Source organism: Bombus vosnesenskii, unplaced genomic scaffold, assembly GCF_011952255.1.
Source record: "Bombus vosnesenskii isolate JDL3184/JDL3185 unplaced genomic scaffold, Bvos_JDL3184-5_v1.1 scf7180000013304, whole genome shotgun sequence".
NCBI classification, from domain to species: Eukaryota; Metazoa; Arthropoda; class Insecta; order Hymenoptera; family Apidae; genus Bombus; species Bombus vosnesenskii.
The window spans coordinates 3,566,820-3,590,799 of NW_022882953.1; the positions used below are offsets into that span (position 1 = coordinate 3,566,820).

The 23,980-nt window shown below is 34.2% G+C and overlaps 1 protein-coding gene across 2 annotated transcripts in view; it reads right to left on the reverse strand.

Annotated features, from left to right (window-relative positions):
* The window catches only part of LOC117234263 (potassium voltage-gated channel subfamily KQT member 1), a 134,343-nt gene that overhangs the window by 83,078 nt on the left and 27,285 nt on the right, over positions 1-23,980 (reverse strand). For both annotated transcript variants that reach the window (XM_033495296.1, XM_033495297.1), the window contains exon 4: positions 20,309-20,483. In XM_033495296.1, coding sequence (XP_033351187.1) covers positions 20,309-20,483 — 175 coding nt within the window. The remainder of the gene's footprint in view (positions 1-20,308; positions 20,484-23,980) is intronic.

Here is a 23,980-nt window from a genome sequence, read left to right on the forward strand (position 1 = left end):
GCTTTCGAAGATCTTTCTGAAAAATTTGTGGACATTTGAACAAAGACGAAGTTACCTTTATTAGACTTGCAAATTACATATTATATTTTATTATAGTCTATAAACCGTATCTTTGTTTAAAATATCTGAACCGCAGATATATTTACATTAAATATAAAATGAATACGCACGAGAAAGAAAGAGATAAATAAAGCCTGGAAATATCAATTAAAAAGCAAATCTCGCTAACAAAATAAAAACTACACGCGCACCATCAAGCATATCAGCAATCGTACGAACACGTGTTTCATCATCGCCGACCAATTCATATTCATCGTCGATTCATCTCTGGCCCATCGATAATCCTTAACGACACTTCCAATTGTACGTGACTTTTCCAGCAAACATGTATCTAACTTTTTCAGCCACCTCGACTGGCTCATAAACCAGACAAGAAGCAATTTCACGATCAAAAGCGATCGATCGAATGCAATCTCAACCGGCTAAAAAGAAAGAAAACGATCGAATCGAGTTCTGTAAAAGCGAACAGCCACACCACGAAGGTATTCGAGCTCTTTAACTTCGGCAACTGTGCCGACACCAATATCGTAACGCCTACTTGTCACGATCCGATGTTCGGTGCACGCGGACGGAGTAAGTAGTTCGTAGTGAAATGCTAAATACCGTCGACGACCCGCGTGTCTATTTATAGAGGCGGCTGGATCGATATTCGGCCGGTATAGCAAGAGTAAACCGGGGCTAGAGCACGCGAGAAGGAAAAAATAGGAAAGGGAAGTGAGAAAATACGATGAAATCGGCAAGAAAAGCTTACAAAGAGTGAATACAGAAAGCGAAGAGAGATAAGAGAGATATCAAGCGAAAAAGATAAATACAGCGAAGAGCATAATTAAGATATTGTCACGCGAATTTTATATATTTTTCCCTGGCAATTCCAATAGATCGAAATATATTACGCCATAATATTTCATTTTTACAAAGTATTACGTCGTACCGGACCACTTTTCTCTGACAATCTAAACCGTTCGCGTTGTTGAAAATTTGTTAGTCTCCTTCCGCTGTTGTGAGTAGCAATATCGCAATGAAATCAACGAAGAAGCCTATCAACCGGAACAAGTCGACCGCCAAGGCAATAAATTGATTTATTTTGCATAGTTTTCTTAAAAAAAGGGAAAAAGTTTATCGTAGCAATCTTCTCTTTTAACGGCCAGAATTTATTATTCAGATGAGTAACGGTGATAAAGGTTATTAACGAATTACGAGCTTATTATTTCGCCCGTTTCACACCACTTTTATATTACTCTTTGGAAAAGCTTTTCCATTACTTCTGATGGCTTGGCATGACTTTCGTTTATAACAGTCTTTTATTTTATACGACTTTCGCGGACTTATGCAGTGCACTTGCTGGTTACGTCGTTTTAAAAAGGCATGAGATAAATCAAAATGTTTTTTATTTGTTACACAGAAGGGACCAAAAGATGTTGGCTGTGTGCTTTCTCAAAATTGAATCGATTTATCGTCAGTTGGGAAATTTCTTTTGTTGAAACGTGCATACGTCTTTTTATCCTCCTCTGTATATTAAAATTTCTTTCGCGCTCATAATTCGCGATAATTTATCTTTAACGTTTTAAAGTTCTTCACATACTTGTTTTTTTGTTTTTCTTTTTTTTTTTTTTTTTTGGCACAAGGTGCACGAATAAGGGAACGTTGAAGGGAGCGAATCGCCCGAGGAATCCCCGTTTTGTTCCAAAATCAGAAGAGCAAATGCGAAATGTGAAAGTTCACGTTAAATTTAGTTGCAACGCCGCTCATCCGAGCCTAGCGTTTGATCTCAAAGCAAACCACGATCTACTCCAATCTTCCACCTGCTCTCCTTGTTTGTTCCTTTCACACGCTTCTCCTCCACCATTTGTTCATCTTTCTACTCGACGAATCCTTTTCTTCGTTTCGTTTCCCTTTCCTGCGAAACATCGTTAGAGTGTCCTCGTCCGGTTGAATCTATAACAACTGTGAATTTAAAAGCAAGAAGAAAATTTGCAAATAACTTGTAGTAGTTAACGAAGTAAATGTATTCCGAGCTCCACTCCAGCAAATAGATCTGGGTAGGAGATTTCTTTGAAAATATTCTTCTTCTTTGAAAATATTGAAAATATTGTATACATTAAGAAAGTAGAACCTAGATTTTTTCATTCGAAATCGTGCGAATCTCTGTACGGAAAGTTTTAGAAATCAAGTTATCAAATTTACAAATCATTAAATTTAACGAGATTTACCGATTTACAGATTTCAAACATATGAAAGGAATGAAAAGATATGGAAAAAGATGATATGCAAAGGTATAAGATATTTATAAGATTTTACACGTGTAAAAATATATCTAATCAGTGATTAGTTAATCCTGAAACAAATTTTTCCGACGTTGTATTAAGTTTTGTAGTTATCACGTTTTTCAACGTTCCATTTAGAAAAATCGAAACGTCATGGTACAAATTTCCCAGTCGATGCTCCCATGCCGCCGCGCAGCTACGCTCGCGTTGCACTCAATAACCACTATCAAACATTTGTCAAAATAAAACCGCGACAACCGAATAAAATAAAAAGTCGAGAAATATAATACGCGAAATCAATGCCGTTAATGCTTCGATTGCGATTTAAATTGGTTCGCTCGTGAATACGCTGATTTCTCAATTTTGTCACGTCAACGATACACGATGCCGCCTCTAAATAAAGGACGACAAATCTCGTCGTTATACTTGCCTTCATATTTCAGTCTCCTGACTTTTCCCAATATCGCTGCGAAATTAATGGTTAGACTGCGGATTTTTATACAAATTTGTCTTTTTATGTACACGACTAAAGAAACATAACTTTCAGATTTGTTTTGGTTATTAAAAATTATAACGAATGCTCTATTTTAGATATTTTGTACATTATCGTTACATATTAGATATATTTTAACTAATATTTTCACTATAACATACAAATTACACATTATATGCGTTCTGTCCTTATCTTCGTCTTCAAATTTCTAAAACAAACACAGAATACTCCGCAGCGTGTCAAATTACGATTCGATTATACAAAAGTACATTAAAGAATGGCCCCGAATAAAGAATGAGTCGAATGGAAATCGTTTTAAAAATACAGCCTTCGAAATTTGATGTTTTCTCAAGACGAAATCTTTTCTAAAGTGTGCTCCTTTTGTGCCACAAGAACTTGTACAAATAAATTTTGCAAAATGGAAATTATCGATGGAGAATCGTTCTATTTCTACTTCCTACTAGAGAATACCACTAACTCAACTCTTGTATAACCAGATAGACGCGAGTCGATCGTGTTCTCGCATGAAAAGGAACGCGAACCGACTCGGCTGAAACTCTGAAATAGAATGTGCAAAGGGGCCCATTAGCGACCTGTTTGTACACTCCAACGCTCTGAAGTGAGCACTTTCCGTGCTACTTCATCTTCTGCTAAGAGGCTGACCTCGCCGAACGCCCGGATCCTATTGTCTCCGAAGTGAAGCGACGTCTTCGCCACAAAAAAACAAGAGGATAATTCTATACGAGCTCGTGTCTGTTTCCCATTGTCATTCGTTTCAATGACGGAGGCCTAAGGTGACGGATCTCTTTGCATTACCTCCGTTTTGCCTGCCACTGGAACCAACTGAACTTGTGCTAATTAGGAATTTTTCACACAACATCTCGAGTATCTTACGGTGATTCATTCACGGCAGTTGAGCTCGAAAGGTTTCTATACAATTTGACGATTTTGAGAGAGCTGGCTTTGTGCGATCGAGAAGACAGATACATATGTAGTTTCGAAGTACCGTAAATATTTTACATATAAATATTCTATTTGTGTATTATATAGATAGATATAATATTGCATGTTTCAAAGGAGAAGTTAATTATTAACAATTTCAAACAAAAAATTTGATAAATATTTCGAACACAGATACTTCGTGTCTATAGGCACTCTGGGTAAAAATATAAATATTTTTTCATAATGTTATATTTTCCAAGTGGAAGTGCACTTTTACATCTTTTCGCAAGCGGTTTCGCAATTCGAAATTTACAAAACGTCAATATATTCTTTATTTCTGACTTCTCGCTATTTTTTGTATTAGAAATATTATTATATATTACATATTAGAAATTCGAAATTCTCAATCGTTAAGCGACATTTAACGACTCGACCGATCAGCTGACCTCAAAACGAACTAGAACATTGTATACGATAATTTTACTCTGCTGCTTACTATATATAAATCGGTCGTTTTATACGAATGGTTTTCTGATGGCAGAAAAAGGAAGGTAGAAACGATAAAAAAAAAGGGAAAGCAAAGGAAGATGAAGAACGAGAGAAGCGAGTTTCTTTCTAGCTTCGCTAATGGTCTCGTCAATAAACTTACTCAGCAAATCCTGACTTACACATATAACGGCTAATGTTGTGTGATGCAGGTTTTGCGTATGTATCAGCTTTGATGGAGAGAATTTCACAAGAATAACAATTACCAGATAGTCGTCAAATGGCGCTTTCGGAAGTTAATATACAAATTTCTAGATATTATTAAGCTTCAAAATATTTGTACATTCTCTACCAAACTTCTTTAAATTCTTCTTTATTTTTCCTTTGAAATAATAAAATGAATAAAACAAGGAGTAACATGAAAAACAAAATTGTCAAATTATAATCTCGTTAGCAAGCTGTAGCGCGAATCGTTGAATTATTTCAATTTTTTTATACATTTATGTAGATGGTCACTATAAAATACATATCGATATTCTCTGATGCGAGAGGATCCTCTCACACGTGTAATCCAATTTCTGTATTCTTCCACATGAATGGTGGCTTACGATACATCTACCATGCGGCAAATAATTAATCTGTCGTAAAAGTTAACGAAATCATCGTCAAACGTTTACTGTCACAACTTACTCGCCGCACATCCAATTTGAATGGATATTTTTAGCAAATAGAATCTTACTCTCGTTTTGGCAAGCGGAAAAAACTTGTTATACTTTGAAAAGATGCTCAACATACGCAGTTGGAACGAGAAATCGTGCATATGAAAAAGTCTTCTTTCTCATATTTTGTTTTAAAGTGCGAGCGAAGATATTTTTTAAGTAGTTAGAAAAATATAAAAAGAAAGAGCTTAAGAGAATTAAAAAAGTATTTAGTTATAATATTTGGAATTTATTATTACATTATGTTATATTATATAGTATTTAGCTATAGTCATAGCGTTATAGCATAGTTTTGACGGAAATAATTGATAAAACAAAGTATCGTTGATAATATTTTCATTTATACTTTCTTGAAAAACGTTATACGTATATTCAAATAGATTTTCAACATCAATTTTCAGGAAAATTAATCCTTGCCTGATCAAATTTTATCTCGCGCTTTTAATTTTTTCTACGGAAGATCACCTTCTCTCCGCTTGTACAGCGCTTTCAGCCACATCTTAGTAATTTATTTTAACGAAGTAGTAGATGTTACTGTCACCGCATGTGTACCATGTTAGCTTTCACGGGAACTCTTCTCTCCCATTTTGTCATTTAACTTCCGACATTTAACGATTATTGCTCCACGCTGTGGAGTTTACTTTGTAAGCTATCAAGAACATCCACGAATTAAATGTATCCTCGCGCCTGTCATCCATAATTGCGTTAGTTTTATTTCTCGTCGATTGCGCCTTCGCAAACAACGGGAAATTATGAGAAACAACGGGATCACAGCTTTTTACCCGAACATATCAATTTTGCAATGGAACAGAGGAGATACGAGCTCGAGCAAAAGAAAATCTCGAAACTCTCAATGAATTATTTCGTAGTTTCTACGTGAAAAGCCATATATCGTTATAAATGATCCCACGTATCCTTTGATACAAGATCGGGAAAAAGGAAAAAAGGAAAACTCATGCTCGAAGAAAAGACCTGGAATTCTTCGATAGAAAATCGTTACTTGAGATGCGGTGTATTTGACCGTGCAAATTATTCCCCTAATAGAACAGCCGTATTTTTCAATAGCATTATTTTCACTTTTTCTTTCCTCTTCTCGTCTAACAAAATTACTTATTATTCTCGGAAATATGGATATTTCGATTTTGAGATCAATCGTTAGCAATCTATCACGTAATTTGTACAATAATTTCTAACTATAGTCGAGTAACTACACCACCTAGCTACTTGTTGCAAGGATAATGGAATTATGCTGTCACTTTTGCTTTCTCTCTCTCTCTCTCTCTCTCTCTCGCTCTCCGAATTTCGAGAATTACCTATTATTCCATATTAAATATGCATGAAAATTAATTAAACTGAAAGGCTAGATTAAAGTTCGTAAATGAAAATGTTAAACTTCACGAATTACAGGTTGAAATTCATAGTCAGAGTATACGTTGAATTTAATCTTCTTGAAGATTAATGATTAGATTCGCGATTCATGTAGAAATTATATCTGTGTACGTTTCGCACACTGTGTACGAAATTACAATATACTGTATATATAAAATAACAATATACTGTGTACAAAATTGATATCATGAAATGCCATCGAGAAAATATATTTCGACAATGTTTGATATTTTACGGTAAAATTAAACGTTCTCATTTGCGGAATTATTTTAACAACAAATATAGCTCGTATTTATTTGTTAACCTGACGATTACAAAAAAAAGTGAACGATGTTATTCGCATAACGAATCAACTTCCTAAAAAAACATCATAAAATATATGAATTTTTATCAAATTTTTTGTTATTTATTATTTTGTTAATTTTTTGTTATAAAGAAGATGCATCATAAAGTAATCGCGATTATAACACTCCATTCTAATTATAAAAAAATATTCGCAACATTTAATCGATCGATATGTAATTTCTCGACAAATATGTAATAAACATATGGAGACATACAGATAATACGGCAAATATACCTAAGTATACCATGTAGTATAACGATATGTTTGCTAACATTGTTCGCAACTTCACCGTGTTTTCCGTATATTTCTCGTGTCGTACAGCCTAAGTGCCTGTTCTTTTCGTCGCTGAAATTGTCGTCAGGATGCACAAATAAAATACAAAGCGGAGAAAAATAGAGGGGAAAGACATGAAAAGGAGAAAAGAAGGTGGCGATTCAAAGCAATATTTCGAACGCTACAAGAAGAGAATCACTTTGCAACCACAGATCTGTCGATCGATCAGGCAAAGTATCGATATTCAGACTTGGACGAGTGTACAGCTCTCGGTGAATTGCGCCTTTTTCCCTAAACCTCGATCAAACGTGAACTTCAATAGCTCTTTTCTCCCAATGAAAACTTTCACAGACTTCCACCGTTCACGCCCGAATCGTTTATCTTTCAACCGCAAGCTTTTTTACTTCGTCAAACTTTGCTTTTCGTACGATTGTGCCTAAACAGTATTTAAATTCAGATTTAACATGTAGATGCAATATATGTTTTCGCTTCTTGGATTCAGAATAAAAATCTAGGTACAATTCGTGTCTCCTTCTCTTGAATATTTATGCAATTTCATGTTTCTGCAGATATGATTGAACGAATGGAACACAAACGTAGATTTGTTTAACGATTTATAAAATATTTTAACGAATGCCAAAACTTGCTAAATATTTTACATTGTATATTTATACGTTATATGCATTCTCTCTATATTTCTACATGTTTATCCGGAAGCAACTGTTCGGAAACAGAAGACAAATAACTTGATACATCTGACAGCGAACGAATCACAAGTTATTCGTTCCAAGTAATCAAGCACAAACAATATCTCTTAACGAGATATTCATTTTATCCGGCACACAGTGCGAGAACCAAGAATTCTAAATTTTTCGAATTATTCATTCTGGATCATTGAAAAAATAATCTTTCCTAAGGAGATATTACACGCGTGTTTCCTAAGCGTCCCTCGTTTCGTTCATTGCACGTTGCAAGGACCATAAAGTGTACAAATTCACCGCAAACAGCCATCGAGAAACATACAAACTCCGAACTTTCCATCGAACAAGTTGATTCAAACAAGTCGGTGCCAAGAATGCAAGAACGTTGCCTGTCCGACAACGACTCGCAATTTAAGTGGCGCGGAATCAACATTTCGAAGAGACAGGAAGAACATCCAATTGCTGGGAGCAAGAAGGAAATAAACGCGGAAGAAAAACGATTGCGAGGTAGGAGGGAAAGGTGAAAAGCAGCGAAGCGAACGCAACAGCAAGAGTTATACTTTGTGGCAGGGGTCTTTTGGTCGCCGAATGGGAAGAATCGATATTCACATGCGGGTCGATATCTCGCGGCAAGGCCACACCACGACCCTTCTGCATTATTGATGCTTGATGGACGGCTTTTGTGGAACGGGGTGTCTCGCTGTTTGCGGGTCACCAAGCCTCGCGTGCCGACTGCTCTGTGTCACAATAATTTTCTCGCTGCGCACCGGTTATCCTATTCAACGATGGACGTTTGCATGGCGAATGCCTGGAATGCGACTAATCGAGACATTAACAGATAACTAACTACCCTTTTTTAATACATTCATCGACGCATTAGATCGTACCACGAGTTTTTATTTTATCAAAAGTTTCACGTAAAGTTACAGAAATTACGTCTTTGATCATAGACGCACGCTCTCTTGTTTACTGTTCGTTAGAAACTAACTTTTCTGTCTCCTTAACTGTGAACTTTTGATCGAGTTCTGTTAGGTTTACTTCTTTCTTTTCTTTTTTCTCTTTTTCTTTTTTGTATCGTGTAATTTATAAATTTGTGACACGTCTGACAGAATTTGAAATACTTGTTATTCGCTATTTAAGTTGCAATAATTTCTTCATCTTCTTAAACTTTGCAACTATTAAGGATGAAACGGTAATTAAGAAAATAGATATGTTATTGATAACGGTCACTCACTCTCTATCGTTGTTATTCATTTACTTCTTAATATCAACGTATTCTTTGCTTACATGGTGTCCTTTACGTAATCGATATTCTAGAAAAGTCAGAAAATTAATATCTCATATTACGGACGTAACGTATAGCACGGTTAAAGATGAATAAATTGTACCGAGACTATAGTAACTAAACATGATTTATTGGATGATAGGACGTCGAGGATGATGCATGTTTATACTCATACGTAAGACACATCGATTCCATCATACTTTCATAATCGTGGAACTGTCTATCGTTAATGTTTATCGTCAAAGACATGGAATTTTTAAAAAAATTTTCAATCTACGTCAACCTAATCTCTATACAAATGCCATAATAAATATAATGATGTCGACATTCTTCCTACAACCATTGTATGTCCTGTCTATAGAATTTCAAACTTGAAGATGGGTCTTAAAACCGGCTTTTTAGTCCAACGTCGCTCATTGTCAGCCTCCCACTAACTATAAAATTAACCATTTAAAAAAGATAGTTTCAAATTTAAATAGATTTAACCGGCGAAGAAAAAGTTGAAACTTTGTCATTATATTCCTTCGTCAAAATCTTCATTAAACGTGATAATATAGATCGACTCTTCCCGCCACTTTGAAAACTAAATTGCTCTATTGGGTTGGCAACTAAGTGAGTGCGGATTTTGTCAATACCACCTAATGACAAAATCCGCAATCACTTAGTTGCCAACCCAATAGATCTTCTGAATCCTCTAAATCCACCTCGTACGGATATATCAAACTATAGTGCGGTGCACGCGGTAACTGTACAATTGTGCGCTTTTCGCAAAAAGAAACTTTACTAAATTTAAAAACTAAAAGGATGGACGAACGCGATAGTGGCACGGACACGCGAGCACAAACCGATTGGCTCGTCGATATTGTGCTAGCGGGCACAAAGCGAATTCTTTTCAAGACGATATTGGAATCTCCCAGGCCTATCGAGCTTCCCAACGGCTAAATCACGGCAACGAGACACGTTGATCGATAATGGTTTTCGGTAGCGCGGATTTTCATCGACGCGCGAGCAGCAAACGCATTATACGCGTCAACCTTTGCAAAGCAACACCGATTCGAATCAAGCAATTCCGATCGCTTCTACTACCCAATACTCGTTGCTCTTTTTACTTGCAATTACAGCTACTGGTTCAGTACGTGGATCCGTACAAGCTGTTGAAGTATTGATTTGGCAACTAAGTGATTGCGGATTTTATCATTAGATCGTATTGACAAAATCCGCAATCACTTTGTTGTCCACCCAATAATTACTTCAAGAAAAACTCTACACCTTTATTTTTGTATATCCGTTACCTGAAGAAAGCTGCTATGAAGAGAATAGAATTTAGTGAAAAAAATTCAAAATAAAGAGAGGTCCATATTATTATGCCTTTGAATATAAATTTTGATTTGGGTTACAACGTCTAGAAACAAATGAGTTGTAACTAGATTTCTATTGCTATTTCTTGTAGTCTTCAGTTAGAGCTACCAAGATTAACTTTTTGGTGATGTCCTTTGCTATAAATGTATGAACGTGCTGCATATTCAATTCTATTAAATTGTAACATCGAAAGAGTGAGGATCTGGACCAGCATACACTGTACCTGTACTTATACCTATACTTATTTCAATATATTTTTCTATTACAAATTCATCCACTCGTTCCTCTATCAGTCAACTTCAACACAAGCGGATACTGATTTTTTTTCGCGACAAATTGTTTGCAATTTGTTTATCGCGAATATCTTGACCCTTCTTTGTTTTTCTCTTTCTATTGTTCATAGCCGTATCAACTACGCAGGTTTGCAGGAGTTACAAACAGACGAATCGTTTTCAGTAATTATACAAAATCGTAGTTTTAAGAATATAATTAAAACAGAAATAGAACGATGGTGGAAAATTGTGTCGAATATCATAAAAGGCATTGGATATTTTGTACAAATATTTTGTTCATACCGTGTGCTTTTACGCCTTTTAATCTCCTATAAATGCGTAAAATCTAGTTATCAGTGACGCGAAAGAATGAGATAATTACACAGTGGATTAAAAATTAACAATATCTAGATTATGGATGTTGAAATATGTGAGTGAAATATGGGAAATATGAAAATGTAATATGCCAACTTACGCATGATAAGTATATTGAAAATTGTGAAAATATTCTGCAATAACGAAGTCTTCAGTATAAGCGCTCGTTATCAAAAACCAGATATTACAGAAAAAAGAGACGATGGACGTGTACGAAATATAATCTTAACAAAATCTGCGAAAATTGTGTAACGTATGAAATTATGCGAAATAATACGCGGATCAATTTAAAAAAAAAAGACGAATCAATTTTCTGTAAAATATGCGTTTGTATAAACAACCGAATCCTATTAATAATTCTTCTACTGATTTATAATCTTCAAAATTATTCTTCCTAAAAGTATTTCTATATTTTCGCATAGCATTATCCTCATCGCCGATTATATTAGGTTGTCCGAAAAGTTTCTTTCATTTTATAAAAAAATAATAGACGCACAATGTTTTTTGTTTTATATTAGTTTATTGAGTTGTGCACGAACATGATAATAGAAATAGAACAAAATGGATCATACCTAATTTAATAAAATAATATAAAACAGAAATTGTTGCTCATCTATTATCACCTTATGAAACGAAAGAAACTTTTCGGACAACCTAATATGATTATATTTATAATATAGTACATCGAATTTCATGTGAAAAATTGCAAATTTTTCAACATGCAAATTTCATGAAGAAACGAAAGAACGAAAGAGCGAGTAATATTCAGGCAATTGTAACAAAAATAACTTGAAGCATCGTGAAAACCGTTCTTCATTCAGTTTACGATGTGGAAAAAAGGCTGCAGTGGAAAAAAATTCATTTTAATGTTTTGTAGCTTTGTCAATGTTTATATTGGACTGCATTTCTTTAAAATCCATTCGTTCGTTTAAAAATTCATTCGTTTAAAATGCTACCAGACTTTACGTTACGCAGGAGAAACGCTCAGGCAATATTTTTAATCACGGTTATAAGTACTTCTTGAAAAGCACAAAATTCAATTCGCTGAAAAGTAGAGAAGTTAAAGTCTTGTCACTACGCCATTCAACCTGCGACTATCGCGTCTACTATTATTGCAATTGCTAATGAATTTTTGAAGATGTTAACTCCCACCGTTTCCTTCCTTTTCGTATATTGTTTAATAACTTTCTAATTAATTCGTGTCGCCTTCCAGCGGATAATTTTAATATCGAATTAATTCACTAGCGACGTTAAAATATTTTCACAAATAAAACTCTCAATGTAGCATAATTATTTTAATATTTAAGAGAAACAGAGTAAGGACGAAGCGATGTTTAATAATTGTCATTGTATCATATCAAATATGTTACTTTTGTTCATTTTGACACTGTAGTTTCATATCCTTATGTACGAAGAAGAACGACGTAAACAGAAATTTGATTTATAAAATCACTTCAAATTTCTCGAATTATTCAGAATCCGTTCACGGATCGAGGACATTGGTGTAAAGTTTCAAAATTTACAGTAAACAATAACAATTTCGTTACAGCGCAATTTTAAGCGTGTCCCTCTGCGAGTTATTTAGCTTCCTGCGTATAAAATTCTTCAACATTCCAGTTTCGTATTAAACTATTCGATTTTTTCAATGGCCAGAAAATTTTCCTCGCATTTCATAACTGTTTGCTTAATCGATTCGTATAACATGCCCTTTAATAACCGTCACATTTTTATTGTAGAAGATATTTCGATACGACGCGCACCATTAATGCATATTTGGATAGATAGAATTTATTGGAAGAAAGAAGAAAAATTGTAAAAATGAAAAAAGTCCGTGTATAATCCCATAAATATCAATAGCTTATGACAAAAATAATATTTTAACAAATAACATACGCGTGTACAAAAAGACGGCCAGTGTCCTACATTTCCGAAATACTCAAAATTGATTCGTAACCTATTTAAAAAATATGCAGGGCTTTGGTCACAAAGTTTTAACATTCATACACATACATGACGCATACATACTCTACTCGACCAAGCTATCGCCCAATATCTAAATTAAACATCCACTCGATTCTTCATTTTCCTTTAAAAGTTAAAGGAAAGGAGGGAGTTTAAAAACCTGGTTCGTCGTTCGTCTTAATTCTAATTTATTTAATTCTTTTTAAATTGACAATTTTCTCACCTGTATGGGACACACGTAGGATCTGTTATGATTTTATTCTTCATTATTTCATCGGTATATAACAAAATACGATACACAGAGGATCAACGCAAAGTTAATTCGACGTATGAAGAGCCATGCGGCATTAAGGTAATCGTGTTGAAAGCTTTGCAACGCAATGATAACACGTTGCAATCCTACGCAACATGAACAATTTGAATTAAAAGGGGAAACCGCGGTAACTGTGCGAGGAAACACGAGTAGCTGGGCCGAGCTCGCAAAACAGAAGCACAATCTAGCACAGAAGCTCGGATCCACGCGAATCTCGTCTTAAAGCGGTCGACTAGGGCCGCTTTACAGACGTCCTTTTCTGTTATCCAACGCGGTACCTTGAAAAGAAGTAGGTTACAGGGTCCACACATAGTCGGGGACAAAACTATGTGGACAAGACTATATGAATTATATATCTAAATTTTATTTATTATACATTTTATCTTCCATATTATTATACATATACATATTTGTTATACGTTATTTACAATTTACTTTTAATCAAATAGCTTCGATCAAATAGTAAATAATCGAAATGAATATTTACATTTTTATGTAAACAAGCTCTATTTAACAAAACTTCATTGGCATCCATTTCCACTGTCCAGTACGATGAGACCAGGAAAAGAACGAAACACCAAGGTGAACGTGGAAGGATAACGTAGACGTACAGCTCTGATATTCATACGTATAGTTACAAAAGTGAGAAAATCGATATTAGTCGTTAAGCTGCTAGCTATCCTATCCTGCCTCCTCCGATTCATCATCCGTTTCCCTCTGATACACCGGGCCTTGATTTTGTCCTATTCCTTTTTTCGATGCCAACTCCGAAGCGTCCTCCAAATTTCTCGATACATTGTCCGCGATATTCGTCAATATCCGTTTTTTTTTCTTTTCCTCAGTCCCTTTGAAACTATTCTCTACAGTAACGAAAATATTCTCCGCTCTTTCTATTTCGAGATGTAGGAACGTATGCAATCATGTTAACGTTATTTAGATATCCTACTCACTGTGATGCTCATACGTCGTCGTATGATTCAGAATCTCGTGTTAGGCGGTCCCATGTATCGTACTCGTATCTACGCATACTTAGTCAGTAGCAGTTCAAAGATAGCGAAAATGAAATTTTCTTATTTTTACACGCAGAAGATTCATTTCATTTATTTCATTAATGAAATCCTCGTGTAATAAAGAATTTAATTATTCGCATTCTTCGATCACGGTATCCATATGTGATTTTTTAAACTTCTATCTTCATGATTTCGACTTCGTGTCCTACAAATATGAAGAACTCTTGTATAATGTAAAAAATTCTTCGTAAATTGGGAGGAGAACGTAACCCAAGGAACCACCAAGTTCGTATATCCTGCGAAGCGTTGTAATATTAGGAAATTCTTCTTAAAAAATCGAAATGTTATATTTATCTACAAAAAGTTGTCTTTTTTTCGAAAAATAAATAGAAACTCAGAATATCACCAAGTATATCAATAAGCAATTATCCTCCAATACGGTCGAAAATCTTCCACATAGCTGATACAGCAAATATGTGTAACGTTATAATAACACAAGTGTTAATAATTAACAGTAGATTTCTAGCGAAAAGTTTATGATTTTAATGCGCTGTTACAATTGGAAGAAATTATTCTGGAATTATACTTTACTTGGGTAAAAGATGTACAAAAATTCAATACGAGAGAAAAATTTCGTTCGGTAAAACGGAGAGAAAAGCAAAGTCGTGGGAACGTTGTGGAAACATTTCGTTAATGGGAAAACAGGTAGACGATGTTGGCCAGCAAAAAGAAGGAAATTGCTGTCCAAGATCGATAGTAATGATGAAGCGAAACAGGCAGAATTATGACAGCGAATTCTGATTGGATCTCGTTAAAGAAATTCGTGTCAAGAATAACATGTAACAAAGGCGAGACTGTGTATCGAATGTGACTCTTAACTCGTTACATTGATAACGCCTAATGCAACAGTAGCGTGCTAATAATTGTGGGCAATGTTTGTTTCCAGGGTTATTCGATACTTAACCATATGTATGATGTGTAGCTTTGAAAGATGTTTCTACAGATTGAAACGTCAAAAGGAAAATATCCGTGCAGAAACGTTTGAGAAATTCATGTTTTTCGTGAAGAAAGAAATAAAGTGAAATACTTATTTCGGTGGCTATTAACAATTCTAAACAGCACAAAAATGCTAAAATATTGTATCCAGTTATACTCAAGAAAATAACGATCTTCTTAACCCCTGGTCGGTTAAAGTTACAAAATTCCGAACATACATCCTCTGTGTGCACGTTTTACAAGGGATATTCCATTTTGAGACGCAATTCTCGGCTTAATGCCGTTTCAAGTTAAACGAGCAACGCATATCGCTACCACGTTGCCATTAAACGACGTATAATTTTGCTTTACCCGGCCTTTGGAAGATCTCGCGAAATGCGCTGCACTCTGCTTGTCTATTCTTAAAACGATACAATGCATATTACGTATTTGTACGCAACTTGGCATACTGTTAGGAAAGAGATTAAAATTCAGCAACTAAAAATTGTATATGATCTTCCTCTACCGTTCGTAGATTAATGGCCTTAATGCTCGGTTGATGTATCGAACGAACAGCTACGAATATAAATTATACGATGCAAAAGTTCCATAGAGTATTATTTTACATAATGTAGAGTAATATTTTACATAATAAAGATGCGTGAATAAAAAAATCATTATTTTCAAGAGATCGTACGCTGTTCCTCGTTGTACCGCAATGTGTTATTATGTTTGTAACAATGCGTTCCTCAAGCTTAAGAAACGCTTTAGCGACAGTAAATCACGATCGGCTCGAAAGTGATTTAAAAAATACGTCGCAAAATTAATCTATCGGGTTGAATAATAAATTCCTTCGTCTTTCGCTAATGCATTCATTTAAAAAACTATTGTAGAACGTGTTTGATAGATATAAATTAAATACGTTGAACGTAATTGAATTTTTTAAGCCATATATAAGGAAGAATATTTTAAACAAATGGGACGAAAAAGTTACTTGCTGATTAGATAGATTTTTTATAAAAGTGATAGGACTTGACGAATGAACTTATTACTCAAGTTCAACATTTTTGTATAAAGAATCACCTGCTGTCCGATTGTCTGATATTTTGACCCTACTCTGTATAAAAGCAATATCGTCTCAGAACCTATGCTGCGCCTGCTTCGATGAAACGAATGTACATCATAAAAGTAGCCGAGCCTTTCTTTCAAAATACCCTACGTACTCCTCGATACCGCATTGACCCTATTTCAGACGTGCTCCCTTCCGAACGACGTTCCACGAGGAAACGATATACTTTTCCACGGCAGGCTCCCCCAGGTGTATTAGTATGAAAGCCCCGGTTATCATCACTGAAACATTCCTCACGCGAACAACTTCTGGCCCCTTCGATGATATATGCGCAGGGGTTCTGCAGGGGGCAGAACACCACATGCACAGCCGTCACATGATCCAATTTGAATAATTTGAATAACTTGACACGACAGCAATAGCGTACCACGAATAATTCCTCCGCGATGGACAAGGCAAATTACTTAATTGCATGTCTCACGATTCTTTTTCTGGAACGGTGGCGGGCGATTGTAAAGCGGACCGACATCATCAGAAAACGTGTGATCTCGTTGGCCGAAAATTTTTAATTAAAATCGGATTCAGTCGCACGACTTTAGATGACTGGGAATGGCTTCGAATCTCGTGCATAGTCCGACGATTAGATTACGGATTCGTATGAATTTGTGGATGGAAGATACAAAAATACATAGAATTCGCATAAAATGCAAAAATATTTAAGACGTAGTGAGTATAGCTCGTAGCAAACAATTTCAGAAAAAAATATCTGAAATTATATATATATATATAATTTCCTATATAAAAATATATAATATTTCATATGTAATATCAAGCAATTTTTAGCGATCAATAAGTTTTTAAAATATTCTATTTTTATTAACAAAAATGTTAAGCTTTAGTAATAAATTCATTCGTCAAGTCCTATCACTTTTATAAAAAATCTATTTAATCAAGAAGTAACTTTTTCGTTCCATTTGTTTAAAATATCCTTCCTTATATATGGCTTAAAAAATTCAATTACGTTCAACTATATTACCTTGATTTTTGTACATAGAACAGTATTTTAGATTTTGAATGAATTTCTGAATTCATTAATCGAATGTAGTTTGTTAGTTTTTTGTAAATGATATTTCAATCTGAATATTGCCAAGCGTTATAATACACACTTATCTCTTTAAAATCATCTTTAACTTTTCTAAATAGCATCATTTACATGTTAATTTCAGTACCTACTGTAACGAATCAGCTAATGTTCGACAAATGTAATTGGCAAATATTACTTTATCAGTGGTACTAATTCAAAGTATTATATTTTAATGATAATCGGTGTAAACAAGTGTAGCTTCCCTAATCTCGACATACGCATAATCACTCCGTTACAAATTTACGTAATTAAAGCATATTATATATTATTAAAAGTAACATTTGCATGTTCCAACAGTGCTACAAAGCAGAATGAGAGCGAGAATTATTATCGCGAGTACCTTGTTCATACACGCTCAATTTGCAACAACCACTGTAAGCCTGGCTTACATTAGTTACATTAACCGCTTTGTTACATCAATGAGTTACCGCTCTCCGTAGTAACCACTGCAACATTCTATTTTTGAATTAGGGTTCCAACCGTTTTAATCACCAACCTAACTAGTACTCGTTATCAGTAGCTTATTTACGAATTTAGATGAAAAGCTCCTTTTGTTCTAACTTTTCGTACTCCACTGATGTTGCTGCAACGATATTAATAAATTGAAGATTGTATCTCGTACCGTTTCTAATAATAAAAAAAACTGAGAAAAGGACGAAGATTACTGTATAGGTTTTTTTGAAACAAAATAAAAAATTTTCGTTACGTAAAGAAAAATATCAGAAACGTTACTTTGCTCTACTTGTATATTCTAGTGCAACTTCTTCATCGAATATCTCTCTGGAAAACGTCAGTCTATCGACGCGATTTAATTAAGAACCATATTCCACCGAAGGAAAAAAGAGGTAACAGTATTTTTTTCCAGATAAAAGAAGTAAGGAAAAATAAACGGTGTTTTTCATCTGTCGGAAAATTGACAAATAGACGGTCGTTATTCTTTGTAGAAAAATTCTGTTTGAGGGGTAGGTTCAAGTAAAAAAAGCTGTTTTCTTAATATAAAAATCAGTGAGTCACCAAAGACATGTATATGACTTTTGAAAAGTATAAAACAATAGAAATGCTAAGATAGGATGTAGCAATAGAAACGTAAAGCAGAAAGAATTATTTAAGGATTTTGTTTTTGCAACAAATATTTACGTTGCAAGAATTATAATTCTGTGTAGTACACGGCACGAATGCTGTTAATTTGTAACGTTAATTTTTGCAATAAACGTGTAAAAGCTTTTGTAAGAAGGACCGAAGTACGACAAATCGAATTGCAGATTTCTGCATAGACGCTCAGTAAGTGATGTAGCCAGGATATTGATCAGACCAAGGGATACAGGTCGGTATAGAACACGCCATCTGTGCGAAGAGAATTCAACTTCCTAGCAAGCGCAATAAATCTTCTGTAAACAACGATGGAACTATCGATCCTAACTAATAATTTAAATACATTTAACCTACGTTTTGATAATTATTTTTATCATTTCAGAAATTTTAGATATGCATTATACTTTCTACCATATGTTTTGTGCGAACTAAAGTTATGCTTAATTTTAATTTTAATTTTGATAATTAAAGAAAATTGTTCTTTTAGCGACACTTTTAAAATACAATAAAGGAGGATATGCATTTTTACAAAGGATACAAGAAATATCTTCGATGTTTCTAGTGTTAAGTTATTCTAACATCTTTTCCTAATCTTTCCAAATAATAGCTTGTCTAACATTTCTTTGTTTTTCACTTCTTTTTGTAATTGCAGTTAGGAAAGGGGAACAAGGTGTTTCAGTTGCGCGGAATATATGTTTCATACATTTGTATAAACAAACTGATGGATAAAATACGATGTGTATTTCCCATGCTTCGTGAAATACTCTATTCGCGCGATCAATCTTACGAAGTATACCATATTCCATGATATTTATTAACTGACAACAAAGATCGATGTGGTAACGTTCAGGGAAGATAATATAGGAAGCGGGACCAATATACCACCATTAATCCGCCTTTGACATATCACCACGCAAGACAGCATCCAAACGAAGCTGCTTGAAATAACGTGTCCTATTAAATTATTAATGTTTATGTAAGTTCACACTTTTACGAGGGCGACTGAAAAAATAGTATCTGACCGAACCACCCTCTAGATTCTAAATATTTCGATGAATATCTTGATTTGATCGTTTCATATATTTCTCTGTAACTATTATTGTACGTCCTTGCACGCTTAAATTTTTCAGAAATGCATAAACATCCGTCGTCTATTTATTATTCACGGTATTCATTTATTATTCATTATTTTTTGCATAATGTCATCCAACGTGAAAAATTCGGTTAATCGATGGAGAAACGACTCTTGAAGGAAAAAGATCGTACACGTAGAAAAAATTATTCATCGTGGAATATCCACGGTCAATGTTTATGTATTAAAATCATGACGCAGGCGAAAACTGCTGATTCATTTCGACTAAAAAGTATTACATTTTAAATAAATGCAGGCTTCTGTGCCACTCGGTTTACAAACTTTTAACCAGGTATATCGTGTGTCATTTCAATATATGAAATATTTAGTTAGTTCGCATTTTTCTACTACGAAACGTCGAAACTTAAAAGGTCCTATTGAAATATGCTTTCTCCTACTTCACGTAGAGAAATTTCAAAATCCATATATATTTGTACTACTCATAGATATTCAGAAACATGAATTATTTTATAGTAACAATACATATATGACTGTTACCAAAACGTACGATATAAACTAAAGACAAAAGCGATAACGTTTATTGCATACAGTAACAATAGTCATCGATAAAACGAATAACGATACGAAATATCAAAAGCATCAAAAACATCGAACAATGTATATATATAAAATTGATAGGTACTTACACAGAGAAGTGGTATAGGAAGCACTTCCAGCCAGTGGGACGCTCCAGGAAGTTGTAAACTTGGCCCTGAAAGGTCGCCTTCCCAGCACGCCGATGTTCCTTCACGTGATAACGACCCTCCCACGTGTTACGTTCGCCACCGGTGTTTGCACCCAACAGTAATCGTGGATCAACACCTGAACATTCGTGAAATTTCGTTGAATACTCCAAACACCGATAAAAGTACGGAAATTTGAAGATTTTTCGTCAGGAATTTCAAGTAACATTCCACGAAGCATTGAGTTTCCGCGAAGCTAAAGGATAGATAGGATGACTGTAAAAACGTTAGACTAGATCTACGTATAGTATAACGTAAAGGTTTATCGTTACATCATCTGCGTACCAAATATTTTATTTTCATTTTTATTTTCATTAGAATATTTCATTTTAGTGTAATGTTAGCGTCGTTTCTTTTAGAGTTTTTTTTTTTTTTTTTTGAAGGATGTAATATTTTTTAATGAAATTCGTTCCGAAGATATTTTACTTTTCGTATTTTCACATATATTTTCTTTATTCATTGAAACTTAATTAATACGAAATATGGTAATTTTATATGATTTAAGATTTCAGTTATCAGCAAACGAATGCAATAGGAATTAAATATAAAAATGACATCAGAATTTTTAATTCAGAGTTTTTAACTTAAATACGTATACGCGTATTGCAAAATTTTGAAAAATCTACACACATGTAAAGATAAATTCTTTCTGTTAGATACTATCAAATAAATATTAACAACGTAGAAGCATATATTTATGACACATGACAATAAATGCACATTTTGGTTACGTAATACATTACATACAAGTATATACACACATATAGATATTTTCGATTCAGTCTGATAAAAAAGTAACTTTAAAAGTTAATTTCAATCCACCAGGTGCACAGACGTTCACAACAATTTGTCGAGGAATTGTTCGAGAAAGTTTAATATCAATAAGTTTGCAAATAGCGCGATAGAAGTTTATACATATATGTATATAGTACTCTCACATAGACTAATCGACACTGGTTATGCATAGTAAAATAATTTATAGACACTGAGCTTTATAATTTTATTTACACGCGAAGCACATTAAAAGAGAACTTTATCAGATACTGTTATATGATTTCAAGCTTAAACCCCAATTAACGTTGTTAAGAGTATCAGATCGTTACATAATAAATATCAGGCTTTCAGTTATTTTAAAGTCATAAAACTTTCAATAATTATTTTCATTCGTGTATTATCCTGTTCGGAAAGCTTCGGTCAACTATTTTCTTCACTGATTCAATAATATTCTCAAAGCAATTGTACGTTCTACATTTTGCAAGCAGCGATTTGACAAGTTGAATCACCAACATTTTCTACAAATATCAATTTGGTCAAATTGCACCGAACCGATACAGCAACAGAAATCAAAAGAACTTGCACAATTATTTTAAAAAGTATATTGTTTCGGATGGTCCTTTGTTTGATTAAAAATGTTCGTTTTAAAGCTAGTTGTACCCATTTTCGCATACCATTCGCCTCAAAACGCATTTTGTTTATGCATTTATGGAAAATATAGAATGATATATTTTAAATCGAAGCATCCAAAGGCTTTGTTTCTTAGGTTTCACCTTTTTAGTTTCTTTTACTTCTTTAGTGCATTGATAAAATTAAGAATTTGCATAAATGTCCGTCATCTGTTTATTATGCAACAATCAAATATTTGATTCAAGGCTTAGGGGAAACACAAGTAGATTATTGTTAATTAGTTTATTCGTCCGAAGATCCTGTTACTTGGTTAAAGCATGAGCCTTCAATACGCTAAATTATTCATTCATACCAGGAATTACGTACACGGTGTAGCTTAGAACGCATCTCCGTATTATACATCCATCCCGTATACATATAATCTGCATAGAGATCGTATTATGTTATATAATCGCATAAACTATTTACCATTTGTCAAAGCCTCAGATGTTCCGCGAAGCTGCTGCAAAAGCACATCGCGAAGCCCATATATGAAATAGAAACGCGTTCAATGCAATCGAATCTCTTTGATAACTCACAGCTATGATTTCGTTCGATAAAGATAGTATAAAATAAAACCCGTATTTAATTAAAATACTTAAATCGAATTTTATTATTTGCTATCATCCTCGTCGATTCTTAATAGTAAATCTTGTATTTACTAGAGCTATATCATTTAAGTAAGATTGATATTATCTTATAAACGCTCCTATTCCGAAGGTATTGTTATTATTTCCATCGTTTTCGCAATCGATCGCAAAAATTTTCCTGTGCAACGTACAGCACTGCACACTCGCGGCAGCAGTTACAAAACATCGAACTTCATATTACCGATGAACTATAATACAAGTTACGTTCAAGTCGATTAATACGTAATTATTTGTTATCCACTGACGCTGCGTTCGATAGGATTTATTCGTTTATTTATTAAACAATGTCGTACAAATGAAATTTTCCAACTCCTTTTGACGATATACATATCTTTAAATAACAAAGAGAGACGCGTTTATCACTCAAATACAATCGATATTCCATCAGAATGTAAAATAAAATTTATGCAAAATTCTTATTGAGTAATCCAAGAATGAAATGCTTTATTACATAAGAAATTTACAAATTTGCCAATTGCAATAATGAAATTCTATCGCCAATCAAACAGCAAATTGCTCGAAACTTTTTCAATTAAAATTCAGTATGCTAATTCAACTTACGTTTCTCATCAAAAAATGCATTATTTTTTGTCGAGTGCGACAAAGAGACGCCTGTTCGATCGAATGGATTGTCATCTGACGAGATAAAAATTTGTGGCTGCTACGGGACAGAATTGACGAGGGAGAGACGCACGATTGCACGAGCGGTTCGATCCGCGCCTTTTTATCCGCCACTCTTTCATTAAAAACTGTCGAGTGCGCCCACGAAAAAACCACAGCAAGCTGAACACGAACCACAGGTTCCGAGTAATCCAATTATTTGGCGAGTAAATATCGGCCACGCATGAACTTGAAGCGGACAGAAACAACCTGATGCGGAATTAAAGCATGTCACCCATAAGGAAATACGATATTCTCAGAGGATATTTGTAATTAATGCTATTCGAGCCACGAGTCGAACAATTTCGAGCGATTTCTTTTTCAGGATACTATCGACTCGATTCAGTTTAACGTCACAATGACTACAGAAGGTATTAATTTTTTATGTCCTCTTGCCTGATTATAATACGGCATATTTTATTAGTTCTTCTTCTCCGTAATAAGTTGAATACTTGAGACATTGAATAATCAGTTTAAAACGGGAATTAATCTGTATATAGAACGACATATAATTGTATCTGAACTTTTAAACAATCGTTGACTTAAAAAATTCAGGAGATCATGAAACTGTGGCATCGTGCCATTTATGAAATTTAAATACACCGAAGGCGTAGAAGATTGCGATGTAAATAAAATCTTCAACTAATTACATCTTGTTCGAGACGATAAGATCAATTTTTCCTTCAAGCGTAATTTGCAAAAGACAATATGTTTTACGTGCACTACGTATACAATGATGAAACTGAACTAAACACATGACAAAGAGTTAGATTTTCAAATGAAGTATTTAAAATACTGAAAATCCGATATATCGTTACTTACA